This window comes from Rhinatrema bivittatum, chromosome 9 (genome assembly GCF_901001135.1).
Source record: "Rhinatrema bivittatum chromosome 9, aRhiBiv1.1, whole genome shotgun sequence".
NCBI classification, from domain to species: Eukaryota; Metazoa; Chordata; class Amphibia; order Gymnophiona; family Rhinatrematidae; genus Rhinatrema; species Rhinatrema bivittatum.
The window spans coordinates 45,283,046-45,305,750 of NC_042623.1; the positions used below are offsets into that span (position 1 = coordinate 45,283,046).

Sequence of the window (22,705 nt, forward strand, 5' to 3'; positions counted from 1 at the left end):
TATTACCTCTCCCACCCACAAAGCTGGCCACTCTTTGGACCTGATTTTCATTAACTCCAGTGTCCAGTCCTCTTTCTCCCCATCTTGCACCCCAGTCCCCTGGTCTGACCACTACCTTATTGAAAGCCACTTTACTATCAACGCATCCTCAGTGAAGAAGAACCCCCGGTGCACCACTATAATAGCTAGAAAATCCTGCCCTAGTGATGAACTTGCCTCCGCCCTTTCAGACGCCCTGTCCAACTTAGACTGCTCTGATCCTGCCTCCGCACTTTCGTCCTGGTGCAACATCACTGAAGAGATAGCTAACAAGCTCTGTCCTATCTCTAAACGTGTTATAAACACCGCCTCAAAACACTCCAACCCATGGTATACCACTGAACTAAAAACATTAAAAAACAAACTCAGAAGCAAAGAGAGAATTTGGCGTAAGGAGCCTACCCCTCAGCTTGCAGACAGCTATAAAACGGCCCTGCACCATTACAGGATCTCCACCCTAAAGCATAAACGAGATTTTTATGCTGCCAAGATTCATGACTACAGGTATAATCCCAAAGCTCTCTTTACATTTGTCTCCAACCTCGTTAAGCCCTCCTCACCCAACATCCCCGACTCTGAAGCTGATGCCAAGTGCAACGATCTTGCACATTTCTTTCAGAATAAAATTACGAATCTCCTCTCTAGATTCCCCGACTCTACCTCCCCCCCCCTCCTGAGCTCTCCTCCCCCCTCTGCCATCCTCTCTGTCTTTGACTATACTTCCTCTAAGGAAATAGAATCCATACTCAGAAAACTCAAACCTGCCTCACACCCGAGCGACACCATTCCCCCTAAAATGCTCCTCGCCATCCCTAACACTATTTCCAGAGCAATAGCTGACATCATCAACTGTTCGCTATCTACTGGCTCTGTCCCCGACACACTTAAACATGCAGTGGTTAAACCCCTCCTTAAGAAACCCTCCCTAGACCCAAAAGACCCTGCAAATTTCCGCCCCATATCTAACCTTCCTCTCATCGCCAAGATAATGGAAAGAGTAGTCAACTCACAGCTTATGGACTACTTAGAAAACCACAATATCCTTCATGCCGCACAATTCGGTTTCCGTAAGCACCTTAACACCGAATCCCTCCTGCTCACCCTCACTGACCACCTCCTTATAGGAATGGATAAGGGCAACAGCTACCTCCTTGCCCTCCTGGACATATCTGCAGTCTTCGATACCATATGCCACAATCACCTCCTTTCACGCTTAGAAGGCATTGGTATCTCCGGACTGGCCATAGCATGGCTCAAGTCCTATCTATCTAATAGAAAATTCTCAGTCAAAATCGGCAATGCAACCTCCACCTCTCACCCCTTGCAACAAGGTGTCCCACAAGGCTCCTCCCTCTCTTCCACCCTCTTTAACATATACCTCACTCCTTTATGCCACCTCCTAACCGAGCTCAAACTTAAATTCTATCTGTATGCAGACGACATTCAGATCATTATCCCCATCCATAATTCCTTTTCTGATGCTCTGAAGCACTGGGAAACCTGTCTCACCCCTATAAACACTCTCCTAACGAACCTCCACCTCGCCTTGAACACTAACAAGACTGAACTCCTGCTTGTCTCTCCTCATCCTTTTCCCAAACACCTGTCTTCATCCAACCCTCCTTCCAATCCTTCCAACCCTTCTTCCAATCCTACTACTAATCAACCCTGTGTAAGAGACCTTGGAATCTACCTAGACAATCATCTAAACATGAAAAAATATGTGAGCTCCATTCTGAAAGACGGTTTTTACAAACTCAACGTGCTAAAAAAACTTAAACCCCTGTTACACCCCCAAGATTTCCGCACTGTTGTACAATCTTCCCTCTTATCTAAACTCGATTATTGCAATTCTCTATTCCTAGGACTCCCTTACGTGACAATCAAACCCCTCCAAATGTTGCAAAATGCAACAGCCAGAATCATTACCAACACCCGGAAAACTGACCACATCACTCCTATCCTGAAAGACCTACATTGGCTCCCCATCCCCTCTCGAATCCTCTATAAAACACTAACCACCATACATAAATCTTTGTTCTCTCACAATTCCCACTGGTTGGACATACCATTCAGCGCTGTCTCACTGAATCGTCCTACGAGAACAGTTCACAAAGGAACCCTGCATGTCCCGTCCTTAAAAACAGCACATCTTACATCAACCAGGGAACGAGCTATCTCTATTGCAGGCCCCACACACTGGAACTCCATGCCCACGATGCTTCGTCTAGAATCCTGCCCAATTAAATTTAAAAAGAAACTAAAAACATGGCTGTTCCAGCAAGCCTTCCCAGACTAAGCCCCTCTCCCCTCCCTACCTCTGCCCCAAATGCTCGCCCCCAGATCATCCCGGATCCTTTGTAAATACTCCACTGGTGCTGCTTCCCATTCAGTACATCTCTAATTTATAACCTGTTGAATTGTATTACCTAGCTTCTGTTAACCAGTTGCTCAGACCTATATCTTCTTGCCTTCTCTGTTGTTGTTATATTCCCCACCCACCGCCCTGTTATAATGTATTTTCCATTCTTTTGTTGTCATGTGAACCGGCATGATGTCTCCTACTAATGCCGGTATAGAAAAGTTATTAAATAAATAAATAAATAAATCTTAAAAATGTACAACCCATAGATATTTACAAGGCAGCTAAATGGTCATCGCTCCATACCTTCACATCTCACTACTGCCTTGACCAATAAGCAGCCACTGATGCGAAGATAGGGCACACAATCCTGCAATCTCTATCCTCTTCACGGTAACTGCCACACTGTTAATGATCACGTACAAACATATATATCATAAACAACGTGATCGGGAGCTTGGGACTCCCATGACAGCATGGCTAATTTAGCCCTGCCATCAACGGGGAAAAAGCAAGTTTGCTTACCGTAAATGGTAAGGATGAACTAGCCATGCTGACCCACCCTCCTCCCTGGCAGTCGCCGTCTCTTCGACTATACTACTGCTTAATCACAGACTGAGGAGAATCTGTTACTTTCCTGTGCGGGAACACATGCGCAGCCGCAGAGAGCTAAAATCTAATCTCTGCTTGGTAAAGCTCCGCCTCCTGGACCTGATTGATGGATCCCATAACAGCATGGTTAATTCATCCTGCTATCTACGGTAACACCGTTTACGGTAAGCAAACTTGCTTATTTCTGCCAGGGAAGTGCACAGAAAAGCAGTAAAAACTGCTTTTCTGTGCACCCTCCGACTTAATATCATGGCGATATTAAGTCGGAGGCCCCAAGAGTTAAAAAAAAGTAAAAAATTTAATTAAAAAAATTTAAAATGGGCCTGCGGCTTGAAAACCGGATGCTCAATTTTGCCGGCGTCCGGTTTCCAAACCCGTGGCTGTCAGCGGGCTCGAGAACCAATGCCGGCAAAATTGAGCATCAGCTGTCAAACCCGCTGACAGCTGCCGCTCCTGTCCAAAAAGAGGTGCTAGGGACGCGCTAGTGTCCCTGGCGCCTCTTTTTACCGTGGACCCTAATTTAAATAAATAAATTTACAGTATTGTGCGCACAGGAGAGCAGGCGCTTGCCCGCTCTCCTGTGAGTTTTACTGTATCGGCCTGATACTTGGCTAAAATCTTGGAAAATGTATTACTTCAACAACTAACTCATTTTCTTGATTCACAAACAACTGTCAATCAATATCAAGTTTGGTTTCGGGAAACATCATAATGCTGAAATAGGGGAAGAGGAATAGCCTAGTGGTTTACCCTCTATTGCCTCAGGTACAAACTTAGATTGTAAGCCCTCTGGGGATAGGGAAATACCTATAGTACCTGAATGTCTCAGATCTAATGTCAGTATATAAAAAATAAATAAATAACAGTTTTCCTGTGTGACATCACAGCCATTACTTACAAGGTGGTGCTAGCAGCAGGAATCCAGTATCCTTTTGACAAGGCTTCAGGTCAGACCCCTCATAGCATGGACCAAAAAACTCGGATAACAATTAACATCATAAAATTAAATTTCCCTGCTCCTAGGAGAAGGAAAAGAAAGCCACACAAAGGAAACCACACAGCGGATAAACATCCTGCTTAACCTTCTGCCAGATCCTAATAAAAAACACTCTGATAACTATACAGCCGTGCTTCCCAGGAGGGTGCTGGACTGGTGTAGCAGGACTAATGGAAATTAACAGGAAAGAAAACTTCTCCTTCCATCTTGTCCTGCTACACCAGTCCAGCCATGACAAGAGGGAAGTTCCAAAGCTTCAATTACCCGAGTGGGAGGAAGCGAGGAAGCGAGGAAGCAAGGGCTGCCCCCCCCCCCCGCCCGCCCCACAAGTGGATTCCTCTCGCACAAGCACATCCGGTCTATAATGCTTTATAAAAGAATTCAGAGATGACATTGTAACCGCCTTGCAAATGTTAGCAGACGCGAGGGCATACACCTCTGGCCAGGATGCCAACCACGCCCTGGTGCACACAAATTCCAGCAGCTTTTTGCCTTTAAGCAAATAAGCTGAGTCAACAATATCCTTTTTATCCAGCACGCCAAGGTAGCCTTAGAGGCCACCTCCCCCTTATGGGATTGCCAGAAAGGACAAACAACTTGCCCAACTTGCGGAAAAATCATTGGTTACCTCCAAATAATGCAGAAGCATCCTGTAAATGTCTAGACACCGGAGGGACTGGAACCCTGGCCCACACTCCTCATAAGAAAATATTGGAAGGGAGATCAAATGGTTTATATAAAACACAGAATACACCTTAGGGATAAACAATGGCACCGGATGAAAGGTGATTGTGTTCGAAGAGATCACCAAAAAGAGATCCTGGCAAGACAAAGCATGCAATTCAGAGACCTGCTGTGTGGAACAAATCACCACCAGAAATACTGTTTTCAAGGAAAGGTCCTTCTGCGAGGGGGATACCCATAATCACCTTCAACACCAGAAACAAATTCCAGGGAGGGACTATAGGATGAAAGGGATGCCACAACCTCTTCATGCCCTTCAAGAATCATGACACATCCAGATGAGCTGCTATGCAGACCCCATTAAGTTGCCCTCATTAGCAAGAAATGGCGGCTACCTGCACCTTCAAGTAATTCAAGGTGAGCCCCTTATCAAAGCACCCTGAAGAAAGGTCAAAATACATGGCACTTGTGCCCGCCAGGAAGACAAACCTAGAACCACAAAACTATTCAAACAATCTCTTAACATGGATATAAGCCAAAAACGCAGACCATTTGTGGGACTTAAAAGTGTAAAAATCACTGCAGGAGAATACCCTTTCTTATGGAGCCATTTCTGCTCAAGAGCCAAGCCATAAGACAATAGAGCTGGATCATCCATGATCACCGGCCATTGAACTAACAGGCCCCGCACCTTTGGCAGACGAAAGGGCCAGTCCACTTGCAATTGCACAAGATCTGCATACTATGGTCTGTGAGGCCAATCAGGTGCCACCAGAATGACCCAATTGCTTTCCAATTTTACTCTTTGGAGTAGACTGCCTATGAGCACTCATTGAAGGAAGGCATACAGGAGCAAACCCTCCAGCCAGTGCTGGTCTAGGAGTTGATGCCCAATGAGTCCTACTCCTGGTAGCAGCTTAAAAACCAGTCTACCTTCTTCCAGGTTGCCATCAGATCCATCTGTGGCCAACCACACCTGCGACAAATCTGGTGAAACACATTTGGACTCAACTACCACTGTCCAGGATCCAACTGGTTCCGGCTGAGAAGGTTGACCTGAACATTTTCCAGATCGGCAATGTGCACTGCTGAGAGCAACTGTAAGTTTCTCTCTGCCCACAGGAGTAGGAGAGATGTTTCCATCAAAATTCCCAGATTCCAGGGGCCTCCCTGCCGATTCACATATGGCTCTGCTGTGGCGCTGTCAGAGAGGACTTAAACGACCCTCCCCTGAAGCAGAGGGAGAAATTGAAGGCGTGCCAGACGAATGGCCCTGGTTTCCAGTCTGTTGATGACCAAGAGGCTTCTGGTAGCAACTTGCCCTGAGGCACCTGCTTCTGACAATGAGCCCCCAACCAGAAAGGTTTGCATCTGTCATTACTAGAATCCAGGACAGTGAGGTCAAGCTGAGTCCAAAAGATGTGCATCACACTAGTGAATCTCCTACCTGCAGACACAAAGCCACACCCCATAAGAAATAAGAACATAAGAAATTGCCATGCTGGGTCACAGACCTAGGGTCCATCAAGCCCAGCATCCTGTTTCCAACAGAAGCCAAACCAGGCCACAAGAACTTGGCAATTACCCAAACACTAAGAAGATCCCATGCTACTGATGCAATTAATAGCAGTGGCTATTCCCTAAGTAAACTTCATTAATAGCCGTTAATGAACTTCTCCTCCAAGAATGTATCCAAAACTTTTTTGAACCCAGCTACACTAACTGCACTAACCACATCCTCTGGCAACAAATTCCAGAGCTTTATTGTGCGTTGAGTAAAAATGAATTTTCTCCAATTAGTCTTAAATGTGCTACTTGCTAACTTCATGGAATGCCCCCTAGTCCTTCTATTATTAGAAAGAATAAATAACCGATTCACATCTACTCGTTCAAGACCTCTCATTATCTTAAAGACCTCTATCATATCCCCCCTCAGCTATCTCTTCTCCAAGCTGAACAGCCCTAACCTCTTCAGCCTTTCCTCACAGGGGAGTTGTTCCATCCCTTTTATCATTTTGGTTGCCCTTCTCTGTACCTTCTCCATCGCAACTATATCTTTTTTGAGATGTGGCGACCACAATTGTACACAGTATTCAAAGTGCGGTCTCACCATAGAATGATACAGAGGCATTATGACATTTTCCATTTTATTAACCATTCCCTTCCTAATAATTCCTAACATTCTGTTTGCTTTTTTGACTGCTGCAGCACACTGAGCCAACGATTTTAAAGTATTGTCCACTATGATGCTTAGATCTTTTTCCTGGGTGGTAGCTCCTAATATGGAACCTAACATCGTGTAACTACAGCAAGGGTTATTTTTCCCTATATGCAACACCTTGCACTTGTCCACATTAAATTTCATCTGCCGTTTGGATGCCCAATCTTCCAGTCTTGCAAGGTCCTCCTGTAATGTATCACAATCTGCTTGTGATTTAACTACTCTGAATAATTTTGTATCATCCGCAAATTTGATAACCTTGCTCGTCATATTCTTTTCCAGATCATATATATATTGAAAAGCACCGGTCCAAGTACAGATCCCTGAGGCACTCCACTGTTTACCCTTTTCCACTGAGAAAATTGACCATTTAATCCTACTCTCTGGTTCCTGTCTTTTAACCAGTTTGTAATCCATGAAAGGACATCACCTCCTATCCTATGACTTTTTAGTTTTCTTAGAAGCCTCTCATGAGGGACTTTGTCAAACGCCTTCTGAAAATCCAAATACACTACATCTACCGGTTCACCTTTATTAACCCTTTCAAAAAAATGAAGCAGATTTGTTAGGCAAGACTTCCTTGGGTAAATCCATGTTGACTGTGTTCCATTAAACCATGTCTTTCTATATGCTCTACGATTTTTATCTTGAGAATAATTTCCACTATTTTTCCCGGCACTGAAGTCAGGCTCACTGGTCTATAGTTTACCGGATCGCCCCTGGAGCCTTTTTAAAATATTGGAGTTACATTGGCCACCCTCCAGTCTTGGGACTCTGGAGACCATCTTGATAGGAGTGGTACCTGAAGTGGGCAGGTGAGCACCCTGGCCCACGGGGCCAATCCAGAGTCGCCACCATCAAGCCAGGTACCTGAACATAGTCCCATCCCGAGAGAGCTGACCGATCTAGAAAGCTCTGAACCTACTTGCACATCTTGTGAATTCGATCATCCGTAAGAAACACCTGACCTAACCAAGTGTCAAATGGTGCTCCCAGATATTCCAGGTCTGAAGGGAACTCTTGACAATATTGATCACTCAGTCCAAGCTTTCTAAAACTTGCACCATCCAAGTGGCCACCTGCACGGAGCGCCCCATACAGTTGGGCACACAAGCCACGATCTGACGGAAATGAAGAGGGAAGTATACAGTGCACAAAAAATGCACGAAGGTGCCGCTAGGGCCTACCACATAGCAAACCATCCGAGCCTCGGAGCAAGACCTAGCTGCAAGGGCTGCTCAACCTGCCAGGCTGTCCCTCGATTCGGATTGCTTGCCAAGCACTGAGAACGGGGGAGTAGGGATTCCTCCCCCTCAACTCTCCTTCTCTTCTCAAGAAATTTTAAAACTTTACCTGAGCTCAGCCCATCTTGACTGAGTACAAGCACAGTCTCCAACTGTGAGGGAAGAGGATATATACTCGTATACCTTCACCGCCATGCTCAGCTTCCTGCACCCGCTTGCCTTTCAGCTGTTGACCAAGGCACTCATCTGAGGGACCACGGAAATCACCTCAGGAATTCTCAACTGAGGGAGGGATCTTAAGGTTCACCACAAGAGAGAGGGGCAAATTAATCTCCTTCTTTACTCCTAAACTTTAAAGCAACTCCAGTAGGGAGATGCACCCGCTGAAGAATACTGGCGGGCTGATGTCACTGCAAGGGTATATATACTGTGATGTCAGCTGTGTGCAGGCTCCATCTACTGGTAGAGGTGCATAACCCACTGGCTCTGGATTTATCTGTCTAAATGCTAAGAAAACGTTTTTTCTTTATAACTTTACCCTAAGTTCTACAGTCAAAGCTGAACCAGGTACCCTTGGTTTGGGAGCACAACCAGGACTTACACTTCTGGTCATGATTAGTGCTTGGCCCAGGGGTCTGACCTCATATCCACTGCTGAGCTGCTGCACCAGTTCAGCCCTGCCATCTGCTGGAGGCAGAAAATACTGGATTCCTGCTGGTAGCACCACCTCCTAAGTAGTGACTGTGATGTCACACAGGAAAACAGGGTAAGTGTTGTCTGTCTCCATCTGTTAGTAGGGGGAAATAACTTACTTGTCATGATTGGAATGATGTAACAGGATGAGATAGAAATTGCAGTTGTTGTTCACTGCATTATTGCAAATCTTTTTATAGGTCATAAAAGTGTCGGAGTCTGCTGTTCTTACTTTTAATGATGGTGTTTTGTGCAACAGAAGGATTCATTGCTCAGTATTGCAAAGGTGTTCAATGATTAATATTGGGGAGGGCAATTTTCAGAGTTTCTTATGCAGGTGAACCACTATATAAAAAATTACTTTTAAAAAAATTGTTCTCTTTGGTGCAAGCAAAAATATTCAGGCTATTTCATGTGTGGAAAAGGAGGCAGAGTTAGATTGGGCAAGGAAAAGCGTGCATGGTGATTTCACATTGAGATTTTCAGAGGGATGCCCCTGGGGAGTTTTTTCTTTGAAAATAAGTTTGCAGATGTGCAGCTAAAGTACCCACAGACCTGTAATCTTTGCAATTTACATTTGGGTAAAAATTGTGCATGGTAAATAGAAAGGAGACTGTTTCTTGATGAATATCAAGATCAAGTTCACTATTAGGCAGAATAAACTTTTCTTAACAGAAATATTTTATTTGCTGTAAAGATATTTTTTTAAATAATCAGTCATTTTTAAAAATAAAAACTGTTTCTTTTCTGCTAGCCACTGAAATTAGAGCTCACTTATATTCAAGGTTGCCCTGTGATTGGGCAAATCTAGGCATGCTCATCCTATGGACTTCTTACATAGCTGATATGCGAAGGTCTATGGGATGATGAGATGTACGGCTAACCTAGCCTCTCTCAGAGAATATAATCCTTAGGACCCTATGTTGGCTGTGTACAAAGTATGAAGTGAGGCCTCTGGGCTTTGCAGTATGAAGTGGTGCAGTGATGGCAGATTTTTCAGCTAAGATGCCATAAAGCATGATGCGTCTAGAATTATGAGGCAAACAGGTGCTAGATCTTCCTGTGACATGCTGCCATTAACTGCCCACCAGCGTCACTGTTCAGATCCTTTGAAAGCACTTGATGGATTTTCTGAATGCCTCTTCTGTTTCTTCCATTATCATGTGATACATTATGGAGCACGTCCAAGAACACAGGGCGAACTGCAACTACCAAAAAGCCACACAGAAAAAGCAAAAAAGCCACAGAGGTGCACTGAGAGCAAAGGAGACCATACACTGCTTCTTTTCTTACAAACATATAAATTATTTTTATTTACAAAGCCATGTTACAAAATAAAAACAAAAAAAAAAACAAACAAAAATACATCCCTCACTAGAGAATATCTCCAGGCCAGGTGCAGAACCATGGCAGTATCATTCAGATACATGTTTTGTTCAATTATTTTTTCTTTTAAACTGTAAGCCATAGAATTTACTATTTACACCTACTTTAGACATTTATTCTGCTTACAATTATCACAAGCATGGAATGAATTCTATTGGATGCTGCTAATTATGTAAAGGTGCGGGACAAAGAATGAAACTACTTTAGTGTTACAAAATATGGATTGTAGAAAAGAAATCCACTGTACAGGTAATGGCATTGTTTTGAATGACTGGACATGCTTTCTTCAAAAGTCGCCTGCAAAAAAGTTTTAAAATTTGTAGTAGGAAAGCACAATATAGCAGGTGCAAATTTTCTTCTGTGCAACAACTGTTATTTAAGTACACTCCCATGACTGGCCAGCTATGCAAAACCCACAGAGTTTTGTTAAAGTGCCATGGGCCAAGAGCATAACAAAATATAAGGTGTAAATAGAAAACATTTTCACCTCTCCCCCCTCCCTCTTTTTTTCTCTTAAACAATAGTTCACCAAGAACCAGCAATAATAGAATATGCTGTAGAAACGATTTCTCTACAAAGGTTGATCAGCAGTATGTACAGTTGTTACACTGATACAAAAGAAGGCATACAAGTTACACAAGTCGCTTTTGCTTTTATGGCTAACGGGCCTCTGCACTGCGTGTATGAACCAACAAAAGCTTTTCAGCTTTTATTGCTGGAAAGGGATCGCAAGATCTCCAGGCATTCAGGGGAACAGAACCACTGTGTGAATTGCTATACACTAATGCTGTATTATAGGCTGGTTCAGATTCAGCATTTCCCATCTTTAGTTGGATTCTTCTTCACATTTCATTATTCAGGTGGATTATGTTTTTTTAAATAACCAACTAAACAGTAAGGAAACACTACTTTTTTTTTCTTTTTATTTTGGGAGGTGTGTGGTTTTGTCCGTCTACTTTTATGCTTAGCTTCCTCAAAAAAATGCTGTTGGAAATTAAAGCGGCATTCAAAGGATCGTTTTCACATTCCAGCCTTTGAAAGAGAGAATTGCGCTAGCACAGGTAACATTTTTCAGATTAACAACTTGCCCTGTCGGTCATGGATTTCACTGTTTGTGTCACAGAAGCTGAGTGCCAAAAACCATTTCCTCCCCGGAAGTACAACAGTAGTTAAGTTATGGAACAGAAGGCAGAGTAAGGGGGAGTGTGCACAGGTCTGGAGAGACCTGTGTGAGGTGGAATCAAAAAAGAGATGAAAGAAGGAAGGGGACTTGGAGGAGGGTTCCTTTCACTGAATTATCTTTTTCTCTTTATTTTTTTTTTTTTTTAGCTCCTGCAGTTTCACACCTGAAAATAAATTACAAAATCAACATACCTAAACTCCTGAAAAACTGAACGAGACAAAATAAAATTGTGCAAAAATAACAAAGATATGTACACATTTTTTCTTTCCATCTGAAGAAATGTACAATAAAAACATAATTCAAAGACCATTTTCAAAAAATATAAACATTGCTTAAACTTTCCTAAGTTCCATACTGTTTCAGAAAGTATCCTGGTCAGCACGATAATAGAGTTAAACATAAATTAATTACAAAATTAACATTATAAAAATTTACCTCAAGAATAGCCTCAATGTCCCTCCCCCCCCCTCACACACACACAAAGGGTCCAACCTTGTTTATAATTGCTTAAACATTTTTTAGGTCTTAAAATCTACCATAAGCCTTCTTCTTAGAAAAAGTAACAATCTCCCTGCGTTCTAGCTGCAGTCTTGCCATTCCCCAAGATGTAAATAAACCAGCATATAAGTGCACTTTTAACACTGTAGAAATAAAAATTAAGTTCTCTTACTAATGCTCTGGGTATCTAGTATCAACTCCTGATTATAAAATCTACATTTTATTTAAAAAAAATCTATAATCCTATAAGAAACACCGTCAGTGCAAATCTATTGGTACAAACCAGTCTTCTCCATGCAAACCCAAGGTGCTCAATGACGCTAACCAGTAGTGCACTCTCTTAAAGCATCTGTCCACTGCTGAAAGTCACCTGCTGAAAACCTGGAACTTGGGTTCTATGTGTGGAGGGATGTGAAAACTAGGTAGCATCCAGCTTGAACCAGCTGGGTTTCAGCCTGGCTCAATTTTGACAATCTGCAGATTTCTCATGAGATGGATGAGTGGGATGGAGAAGAAGAAGAAAACCCATCTGATTTCCCCCTACCTCAAGGTATCTGGTCAAAATATGACTTCATCCCCTGATCCATGGAAATCAGAAGCAGATTCTCATAGCAACTGGCCTATCTTGGAAAAAAAGCAAGCTTAGTTTCTTTGTCAACTTCCATAAGAAGTTTGCACATCCCTACACATGTGATCCTGCTGTTAGCAGCTGGCTCACCTCTGCCCAGTTTTCTACTTAGAACCACTTCTTTCTAAGTTCAACTACTGCTCTGTGAAGGTGTATTGCTTAGCCTGGGCTAGTATCCTCCCCACTTATGACATCGGACCGGCTCATTGTCTGATGACATCACGAGTAGGGTAAGAAGCCAGAGTCAAGCATTTTGTTTTCAATAAGCAGACACTGAGATATTAAAAAAAATAGTGATTCTACAGAAAACAAACTCTGTACAGGTATAATCTGTAAGTCATATGGCAGGGATATATGTCTGGCACCTAATTTTCTCCAAATTACTTTTAGCACTGCAGAGACCTCTTAAAGTTGCAGTGCTCCACTTGCCAAAAACCATACTTTGATTTGAAAGAATAGGATTCCTTTTCCTATACAGACATTAAAAATGGAGAGGAGAAAAAAAATGCTAGGATGCAGTCCTTCAACTGCAAAAATATTTTTCAGCAAAGCATTAAATTGTATGCTTTGGAATGTCTGTCTTCATGCTGTTTAATTAAATAAAAGGAGCAGTGCAAGGATGAAGGTTTTAAAAGGCATTAAACAAAAACAAAACAAAGCGCCAAGCCATGGTAAATGCAAGTGACAAATCACTTAACAGGATTTTTTGTTTCTGTTATTTTTTGATTTTTTTTTTTTTTTTTTTTACTGCAATAGATTGGATCCATTTGCAGGACAGAAAATAACTGATAAAGCCTTTGAGAGCAGAGAGCTAAAGATTATAGGCTGGTTTCCTCTTCTGGTCATGGAAGAGTTCGTATTCTACCAGTTCGGTTTGTCGTCTTCTAAAAGATTAAAAAAAAAAAAAAAAAAAGTTAGTTTTAATAACAAAGACAAAAGCATTTTGCTGCTTGAGGGAAGCAATGAGCAAAAAGGAGGGCACCATTTCAAGAAACTGGATTTGGATTCAGAGTGAAGAGGATTTTTAGCTAAGCTTCCCTTGGATTCCCTCAACAGAAGGGCAATTACATTGCTGCCCTAATGCAGGCATTGTGATAACACAGTCTGTATCAGTGGCTGGAATCCCCATAACTGAGTGCAGATTCTTCTCTTCTGTTTCTTCTGACTGGCTGGGAACTTTTCTATCTTTCTAAAATAATTTTATACCACAAAGGCTATTTTATTTGTTGCTTTCAATTTTATAATCTCTGTAGATGGATTTATTTGAACACTTGCTCTTGAATTGCTTTTTGCACTATTAACATATTTAAAATTTAAAAACAAGACTTATGAATTATAATAAGGGTTGATCCCTTCTCTGTGATTTTCTGTGCAATATACGATAGTCCCCACTTCACTTTTGTTGAATCTGGTATAGGAATAAAGCAGAGCTGCTTACCTGTAACAGGTATTCTTTGAGGACAGCAGGATGTCAGTCCTCACGCATGGATGACATCATCGGATGGAGCCTAGCACGGAAAACTTATGTCAGAGTTTCTAGAACTTTAACTGAGCCTCAGTGAGCATGCTCATGCATGCAATATACCATGCATCCACATAGAGTCCCCTCAGTCTTATCATAGAATTAAGAGAGTAAAAAATAAAACTAAGAAAATCCAACATAGTGCAAACTCAACTCAGCAGGGTTGTGAGTGGGTTTCATGAGAACTGACATCCTGCTGTCCTCTGAAAAGATCTGTTACAAGTCAGCAGCTCTGCTTTCTCCAAAAACAAGGAGGATGGTAGCTCTCACACATGGGTGAATCCCTAATTACAGGTTGCCCCCCCAACATAAAAAAGGTCCAATAAAACATCAAAATAAGTGCCAACAGGCACAACAACAACTAGCTTTTTTAGTAACAAGTGGTGGGGGCAGCCTGAAAAGAAAGAACAGGCACTAGATGGGAAAAGAGTTGGGCTTTGCCTCTCAAACACGTTCCAAAGGACAGATTGTCCAAACCTACTATTGCGTCAGCCATCCCTATCCAGACAGTAGTGTGTTGTGAATGGATGGAACTCCACGTTGCAGCACTGCAAATCTCCTCCATGGAGACTGCTCGTAAGTGGGCCACCAACACTGCCATGCAGTCTGCTAGCCAATTTGAGAACATCTGCTTGGCAACGGCGATACTCAACTTGCTCAGATCAAAAGAAAAATGTTGGGTGGACTGTATATGGGCTTCTATCTGCTCTAGAGAGAAGGCTAAGGCTCTTTTGCAGTCCAAACTGTGCAGGGCTTGTTTGCCTTGGTGTGAATGGGACCTGAGAAAAAAAGTTTGCAGGACAATGGATTGGTTAAGATGGAAGTCTGAGACCACCTTAGGCAAGAACCTAGGGAGCATATGAGGAACCACTCTGTCGTGAAAAAGTTAGTGTAAGGTGGATAAGTCACTAAGGCCTAGAGTTCGCTGACCATGTGTGCTGAAGTGACTGCCACCAAAAATATGACCTTCCAGGTCAGGTATTTCAGGTTACAGGATTACAATGGCTCAAAGGAAGCTTTCATCATCTGAGGTCCCAAGACACCACAGGAGGCCTTAGCAGAGGCTTCAACTGAAGCAGGCCCTGCAAGCAAGATACAACTATAGGCTGTACAGAGATGGGCTTACCATCTATACCACGATGATATGTGCCAATCAGACGAATTCTAGCAGAGTTGATCTTCAAACCGGTTTCTGAAGGGTGAAGAAGATAGTGAAGCAGTTTTTGTGGGGAACAGAAGAAAGGATCTAGGGCCTTCTGCACACAGCACATGGAAAACCTCCTCCATTTCAGTCCGTAGAACTTTTTAGTGGAAGGCCTTCTGGAAGCCACCAGGATCTGAGACACATCTTCCGAAAGATCAAGTGGTTGAAATATCAACCTCTCAACATCCAGGATATGTTCAACAGGGCCTGTAGGTTGAGATGATGCAACCTACTTTGATCCTGGGTGATAAGAACTGGGGAGGTCCCCAGCCTGATTGGTTTCGAGACAGACATCTCCTGGAGAAGTGGGAACCAAACCTATCTCGGCCAATGCGGGATAATGAGGATCGTAGTCCCTTTGTCCTCGTGAAGCTTCAAGAGAGTCTTTGCTACAAGTGGAGCTGGAGGATACACGTACAGAAAACCCTCATCCCAATGGCATCTGAGGCTGGTTTGCCACATGTCCTGTGCAGGGAGCAGAACTGAAGAACCTTCCCAGTTCCAAGGTGCTGTGAAGAGATCCACAACCAGGCTACCCCAGAGGTGGAAGATCTGATTCGCAACCCCTTGGTACAGAGACCATTCGTGAGGTCTGAAAGAACGACTCAGTTTGTTCGCTATCACATTCTCAGTTCTGGCCAGATACATAGCCCTGAGCACCGTCCCGTGAAAGAGAACCCATGAGTAGATCTGGACTGTTTCTTGACACAGGAGGTATGATCCCATATCTCCCTGTGTGTTGACATAGCACATTGCTACTTGGTTGGTGATCCGATTCAGTACAATTTTGTTGGACAGCCTATCTCTGAAAGTCCACAGCCCAAACCTGATCGCCCTAGAGCTCCAGAAAATTGATTTGGCAGAGATGTTCCTAGGTGGACCATAAACCCTGGGTGTTGTGTCCATCTACACGAGCTCCTCAGTCCAGGACAGATGCATCCATGGCAAGGACAATTTGGATGGGAGGACTTTAGAAGGACACCCCCCTTTTCAGATTCAAGATTTCCCATCACCATTACAAAGCGGACCAGAGGGATGGTGTGACTCAAATGCGATCCTAGAGGTCATGAATTACTTGGCTCCACTGGGTTTTTCGCATATGCAAACATGTCAAGGGAGTGACGTGTACTGTAGTGGCTATGTGGCCCATCAGCCTCAACATGTGCCATGCTGATGCCTGCTGGCTCTTTTGATTTCACACTGCAATGGTCATCAGGTTAATTGTCTACTGATAGGGCAGGAAGGCCTTGGCTTCAGCCATGGCTAGCAGGTTCCAAAGATGTCCAAATGTGGTCTTGGGCTAGATGGGACTTGAGGTAGTTGATACGAACCCTAGTAACTCCAGCACTCGGATGGTTGAGCACATGAACTCTTCAGTCAATCATCCAGATACAGGAAAATATGAACTCTCAAATCTGCGCAAGTGCAACGTCACCATGGCTAGGCATTCGTGAAGACATAGAAACAAAGGTAGAAAAGGCCAAATGGTCCATCCAGTCTGCCCAGTATGTTTATGGTAGTTTGTGCTGTGGTAAGTTACCCCATGCTTATGTGTTTCCTAGACCATAAAAGTCAGGACCCTCATTGGTTGTTGATTGACTGCAGTTCCCTGTTAACCGCCCCCCCATGCTTATCTATCACACTAGCTCTCGTTGATTGTTGTTGAATCCACTTCCATGTTATGCCTTGTGTTGAAGCAGAGAGCAATGTTTGAGTGGGGCTGACTCGAGCCCAAACAGCAAAACAAGATACTGGAAACAGGGCCAGTGGAAGCACTAGATGAGCTAGGCCTGGGCCTAGGGCGCCGACCATTAGGGGACACGAGCCATGTGGAGCCGCAAGTGGCAGCGGCAAAGAGGAGTGGAGATTCAGCAGGCTGCACGCTGCTCGAAGCCCAGAAAACCGAGAGGTAGCAGTTGGGGCCGCGACCAAGTGGGTGGGGGTGTCAGTGCAAGGCAAAAGGTGCCTAGGGCGCCTAATCCCCTTGCACTGGCCTTCACTGGAAGTACTGGTTTCCCACCACAAATCAGAGATGCTTCCAATGACCTTGGAAGATTTCAATGTGGGTGTAGATGTCTTTTAGATTGAGGGAGCATAGCCAGTCCCTTTTGCAAGAAGGAGTTCAAGGTGCCCAGACAAACCATCTTGAACTTTTCTCTTTTGATGAACTCGTTCAAGGCCCTTACATCTAGGATGGGACGGAATCTCTCCTGTTTTCTTTGGTAACAGGAAATATCGAGAGTAATATTCCTGTCCTCTTTGCCCTGTTGGGATTGGCTCGACCGCTCTGGCCATTAAGAGGAAGGAGAGCTCCGCTGCTAGTACCTCCTGATGTGCTACCAGGCCCCTAAATGGGCTCAAGGGCAATTTGGTGGGGCACCCAAAAGGTTTAATTTGTATCCTGATGAAACGAACACACTGGTCCGAGGTTACACTGGGCCACTGGTTCACAAAACTGTAGCCTTCCCCCAACTGGCAGGTCCTTGCAATCCAGTGAAAACCCCCTTCCTGGAGTTGACTGAGGTAATAGCTGGGGCTTCAGGGTGCTTTGCTGCCTGGGGCAGCTATAATGGGCCTGATGTTGCTGACGGGAATGAAGGGGTGGAGGATAGTATCTCTTCGGGCAGAAGGAGGACTTCCTAGGCCCAACCTCGACAACCTCCTGGCTGAGAACAGGACCTAAATGCCAGTGGAGAGCTGTTAGTGTCGGATGGTGATCCCTGATGTGGGCCACCACGTCCTTCACCTTATCTCCAAAGAGATTTTCCCCCATACATGGCATGTCAGCGAGTCACTCCTGTACCTCGAGTTGGAGATCTGAGGTTCGCAGCCAGGTGAGTTTGCGGGCATCGAATCCTGCTGCAGAGACCCTCAATGCTGTTTCAAAAACATTCCAGGTCAGACATACCCCATGTTTTCCACACTCCAGACCTATATGCACTAGTGACTGGAAGGTGTCTTGCTGCTGCTGAGATAGTTGCTCGGCAACCTCCTGCACCTGCTTCAGGATGTCGCTCATGTAGAGGTGGTAGGCCACTATTCGGGCAATGATCATAGTGCCCTGGAACACCTTCCTCCCAAGATCATCCATCGCTCTCTGATCCTTCCCCAGGGGTGCTGAAGAATGGGTTCAAGAGCACTTGGCCTTCTTGAGAGTGGATTCGATGACCACAGATTGGTGGGGCAGCTGACATTTGTTGAATTAGAGGTGAGATAAACAGTGTCCGGCCTTCCTGTTAACAAGCGGCACTGTGAGGGGTTGTTCCCACATCCTCCTCAGTAACTCCATAAGCATCTTGGGCACTAGGACTGTGGCAATCTCCTTAGAAGGCTCCATGTAATGGAGGATATCTAGCATTTTGTGCCTCGTATCCTCTTTAGTCTGCAACTGATATGGAATGGTGTCCACCATCAACTGGACAAATCCTGCAAAGGAGAGGTCTTCTGGGGAAGACTTCCTTCCATCTTCAGGAGGAGATAGTTCTGAAAGGAGACATCTGAAGTATCATTAGAAACATCGGAGGAATCACCCTCCCAGGGGTCATATCTCATCTCTGCTGTCATCGACTGGTGATGGGGCCCTAGGCGCTCAGTCCCTGGCCAGATGTGATGGCGCCAGTTCTAATGGCTGTTTGGGCCCAGGCCCTGATGACTTCCCCAGCACCAGAAGAGCTTCCTCCTCCGAGGAACCGAGAACGAGCACCAGATGGGCTGGTGGCAGCTCCAGTGCCCCGGCAGGGCATTGATGTTACCTTGGGAAATGAAGCTGGGGATGGGTTCGATAACACATCAATAAGCGCATTCAGGTATTCCAGCAGTGGACTGAGGAACGATGATGCTGGTGCCATCAGTGCTCCGATACTGATACTGCACATCGCCGTCTCCACGGCCTGCTGCATGTACCTCTCTAGTTCTGCCTCAAAAATCAGCGATGCCAGGTCAGGCTAGGACCCAGGAGGTGTAACCAGATCCTCTTCGGAACACAGAGGAGGATTGGTGGCAGGCATCGAGACTGGTGGAGACCATGATATACCCCTGGCATTGATGGAGGAATGGCTCTTCTCACCACAGGGTTGCTTCAGGGGTATCACAGCAGAAGCTGGTGCATCGACGGGATCCCTAAATGCCGATGCATCTGATGCCGAAGATGATGGATTGGTCATCTCTGGCCCGAAGAAGCACTCCATCTTGTGGAGCCAGATCTTACATCCTTTCGGGGTCATCCTGATGCACTTGCTGCAACTCTGGACATCATGCGATGCCTCAAGGCAGAAGAACATCTATTATGGAAGTCATAAGAACATGCCATACTGGGTCAGATCAAGGGTCCATCAAGCCCAGCATCCTGTTTCCAACAGTGGCCAATCCAGGCCATAAGAACCTGGCAAGTACCCAAAAACTAAGTCTATTCCATGTTACTGTTGCTAGTAATAGCAGTGGATATTTTCTAAGTCAACTTAATTAATAGCAGGTAATGGACTTCTCCAAGAACTTATCCAATCCTTTTTTAAACACAGCTATACTAACTGCACTAACCACATCTTCTGGCAACAAATTCCAGAGTTTAATTTTGCATTGAGTGAAAAAAAACTTTATCAGATTAGTTTTAAATGTGCCACATGCTAACTTCATGGAGTGCCCCCTAATCTTTCTATTATCCGAAAGAGTAAATTACTGATTCACATCTACCCGTTCTAGACCTCTCATGATTTTAAACACCTCTATCATATCCCCCCTCAGCCGTCTCTTCTCCAAGCTACAAAGTCCTAACCTCTTTAGTCTTTCCTCATAGGGAGGCTGTTCCATTCCCCTTATTTTGGTCGCCCTTCTCTGACCTTCTCCATCAGAATTATATCTTTTTTGAGATGCGGCGACCAGAATTGTACACAGTATTCAAGGTGCGGTCTTCACCATGGAGCGATACGGAGGCATTATGACATTTTCCGTTTTATTCACCATTCCCTTTCTAATAATTCCCAACATTCTGTTTGCTTTTTTTTTTTTTTTTTTTTTTTTTTTTAACAGCCGCAGCACACTGAACCGATGATTTCAATGTGTTATCCACTATGACGCCTAGATCTCTTTCTTGGGTGGTAGCACCTAATATGGAACCTAACATTGTGTAACTATATCATGGGTTATTTTTCCCTATATGCATCACCTTACACTTATCCACATTAAATTTCATCTGCCATTTCGATGCCCAATTTTCCAGTCTCACAAGGTCTTCCTGCAATTTATCACAATCTGCTTGTGATTTAACTACTCTGAACAATTTTGTATCATCTGTAAATTTGATTACCTCACTCGTCGTATTTCTTTCCAGATCATTTATAAATATATTGAAATATATTGAAAAAGAGGCACTCCACTGCCCACTCCCTTCCACTGAGAAAACTGTCCATTTAATCCTACTCTGTTTCCTGTCTTTTAGCCAGTTTGTAATCCATGAAAAGACATCGCCACCTATCCCATAACTTTTTACTTTTCCTAGACGCCTCTCATGAGGAACTTTGTCAAATGCCTTCTGAAAATCCAAGTACACTACATCTACTGGTTCATCTTTATCCATATGTTATTAATTAACTCCTTCAAAAAAGTGAAGCAGATTTGTGAGGCAAGACTTGCCTTAGGTAAAGCCATGCTGACTTTGTTCCATTAAACCATGTCTTTCTATATGTTCTGTGATTTTGATGTTTAGAACACTTTCCACTAATTTTCCTGGCACTGACATCAGGCTAACCGGTCTGTAGTTTCCCGGATCGCTCCTGGAGCCCTTTTTAAATATTGGGGTTACATTAGCCACCCTCCAGTCCTCAGGTACAATGGATGATTTTAATAATAGGTTACAAATTTTTACTTATAGGTCTGAAATTTAATTTCTGAGTTCCTTCAGAACCCTGGGGGGTATACCATCCGGTCCAGGTGATTTACTACTCTTCAGTTTGTCAATCAGGCCTACCACATCTTCTAGGTTCACCGTGATTTGGTTCAGTCCATCTGAATCATTACACATGAAAACCTTCTCCAGTATGGGTACCTCCCCAACATCCTCTTCAGTAAACACTGAAGCAAAGAAATCATTTAATCTTTCCGTGATGGCCTTATCTTCTCTAAGTGCCCCTTTATAGTGATAGATGTAGTTGTTGCACACCTTGGGCACCACTTAAAACCTGATGTGGACAAGTCGTCGCAAAACAAGAGGGTCATGAGATCAAAACTAATGGTGGTGGCCATTTATGGTCAGCGAGCACTGAGCAGAATTGACAACAAATATAAACTCACCCAAAAAGTCAAAAAATCTAGGTCGCAATTGGGAGAACCTGGGGGGACCCTGTGTCAACTGTGCAAGGAAATGTGAAAAAATCAATTGCAAAAGCACTTCAATTGAAGTTAGAAAAAGTTAGAAAAAAAACAGTCAGGCTCACCTGACTCCAAGGAAAAGAAGAGACTGAGGGGATCCTGTGTGGACGCATGGTACATTGCATACGTGAGCATGTTCACTGAGGATCAGTCAAAGTTCTAGAAGCTTTGACATAAGTTTTCCATGTCAGGCTCCATCCAATGTCATCCAAGTATGAAGACTGCTTTCCTGCTTGCCCTCAGAGAATGCGAGCATCTCTGCCTGAACTCAATAATGGCACAGATGCCATTTTTCAGAAAATATTTTTATTTTTTACAACTGCACAAAATTTTATGAGATCTGAAATCTGCTTACCTGTCTACTGTGCACAGGATTTGCTGTACTTGAAGGAGTAGACTGTGACAAGGCTACACTGCTACTTTTTCCAATCTGTAAGAGAGCAATCAGAACAGAACATTTAAAGGTTCAACATCTGTACCAGCACCCACACAGAATGAGAGGCTAAAATATAGCCTTCTGCTCTGAACTCAGCATTAGCGGCACATCATTAATGGTGCAGCAACCAAAAGAGAAGGTCCACAGTGCAATGAAAAAAATGGGTGCATGCACCATCAAGATGAAAGGACATCATCTGTCCATTAGAAAATTTCATCAAGTCATAGCAAAGCCAGCTGGCAAGACAGCCCACAGAAGACAAGCACCACATAGTTTCTCACATCCTGGCAGTGAGTGCAAATCTCTATTTGATTTTGCTTTTGAGATATACCTTTTAGCAGGGTCAAATAGCAATTTTTTTTTTCAAAAAAGATAAAGAACTGAAAAGCATTTAACAACAAAAGACAAACATACATAAAATAAACCACATGAAATATACAAACTGTACATTATTCAAATAGCAAAGGCATCTATCAGCATTTTACATATCTAAACATATATGTGCATATACACAATGAAACCTTATTCTAAAATAACCTTGGGTCTAGGAAAACACCATTGATAAAGGTATGTATTTAATTCCAGCCAAAGACAAGTAAACTATTGGTGTTAAAATACTCCATCACGCAGTGA

General features: G+C 43.7%; 1 protein-coding gene across 10 annotated transcripts in view; it reads right to left on the reverse strand.

Annotated features, from left to right (window-relative positions):
* Positions 1 to 11,488: 11,488 nt before the first annotated feature.
* The window catches only part of ATXN7L1 (ataxin 7 like 1), a 265,888-nt gene continuing 254,671 nt past the window's right edge, over positions 11,489 to 22,705 (reverse strand). For all 10 annotated transcript variants that reach the window (XM_029615631.1, XM_029615630.1, XM_029615622.1 and 7 more), the window contains 2 exons: positions 21,992 to 22,066; positions 11,489 to 13,431 (listed from right to left, as the gene is read on the reverse strand). In XM_029615631.1, coding sequence (XP_029471491.1) covers positions 13,390 to 13,431; positions 21,992 to 22,066 — 117 coding nt within the window. In that variant the 3' untranslated portion in view covers positions 11,489 to 13,389. The remainder of the gene's footprint in view (positions 13,432 to 21,991; positions 22,067 to 22,705) is intronic.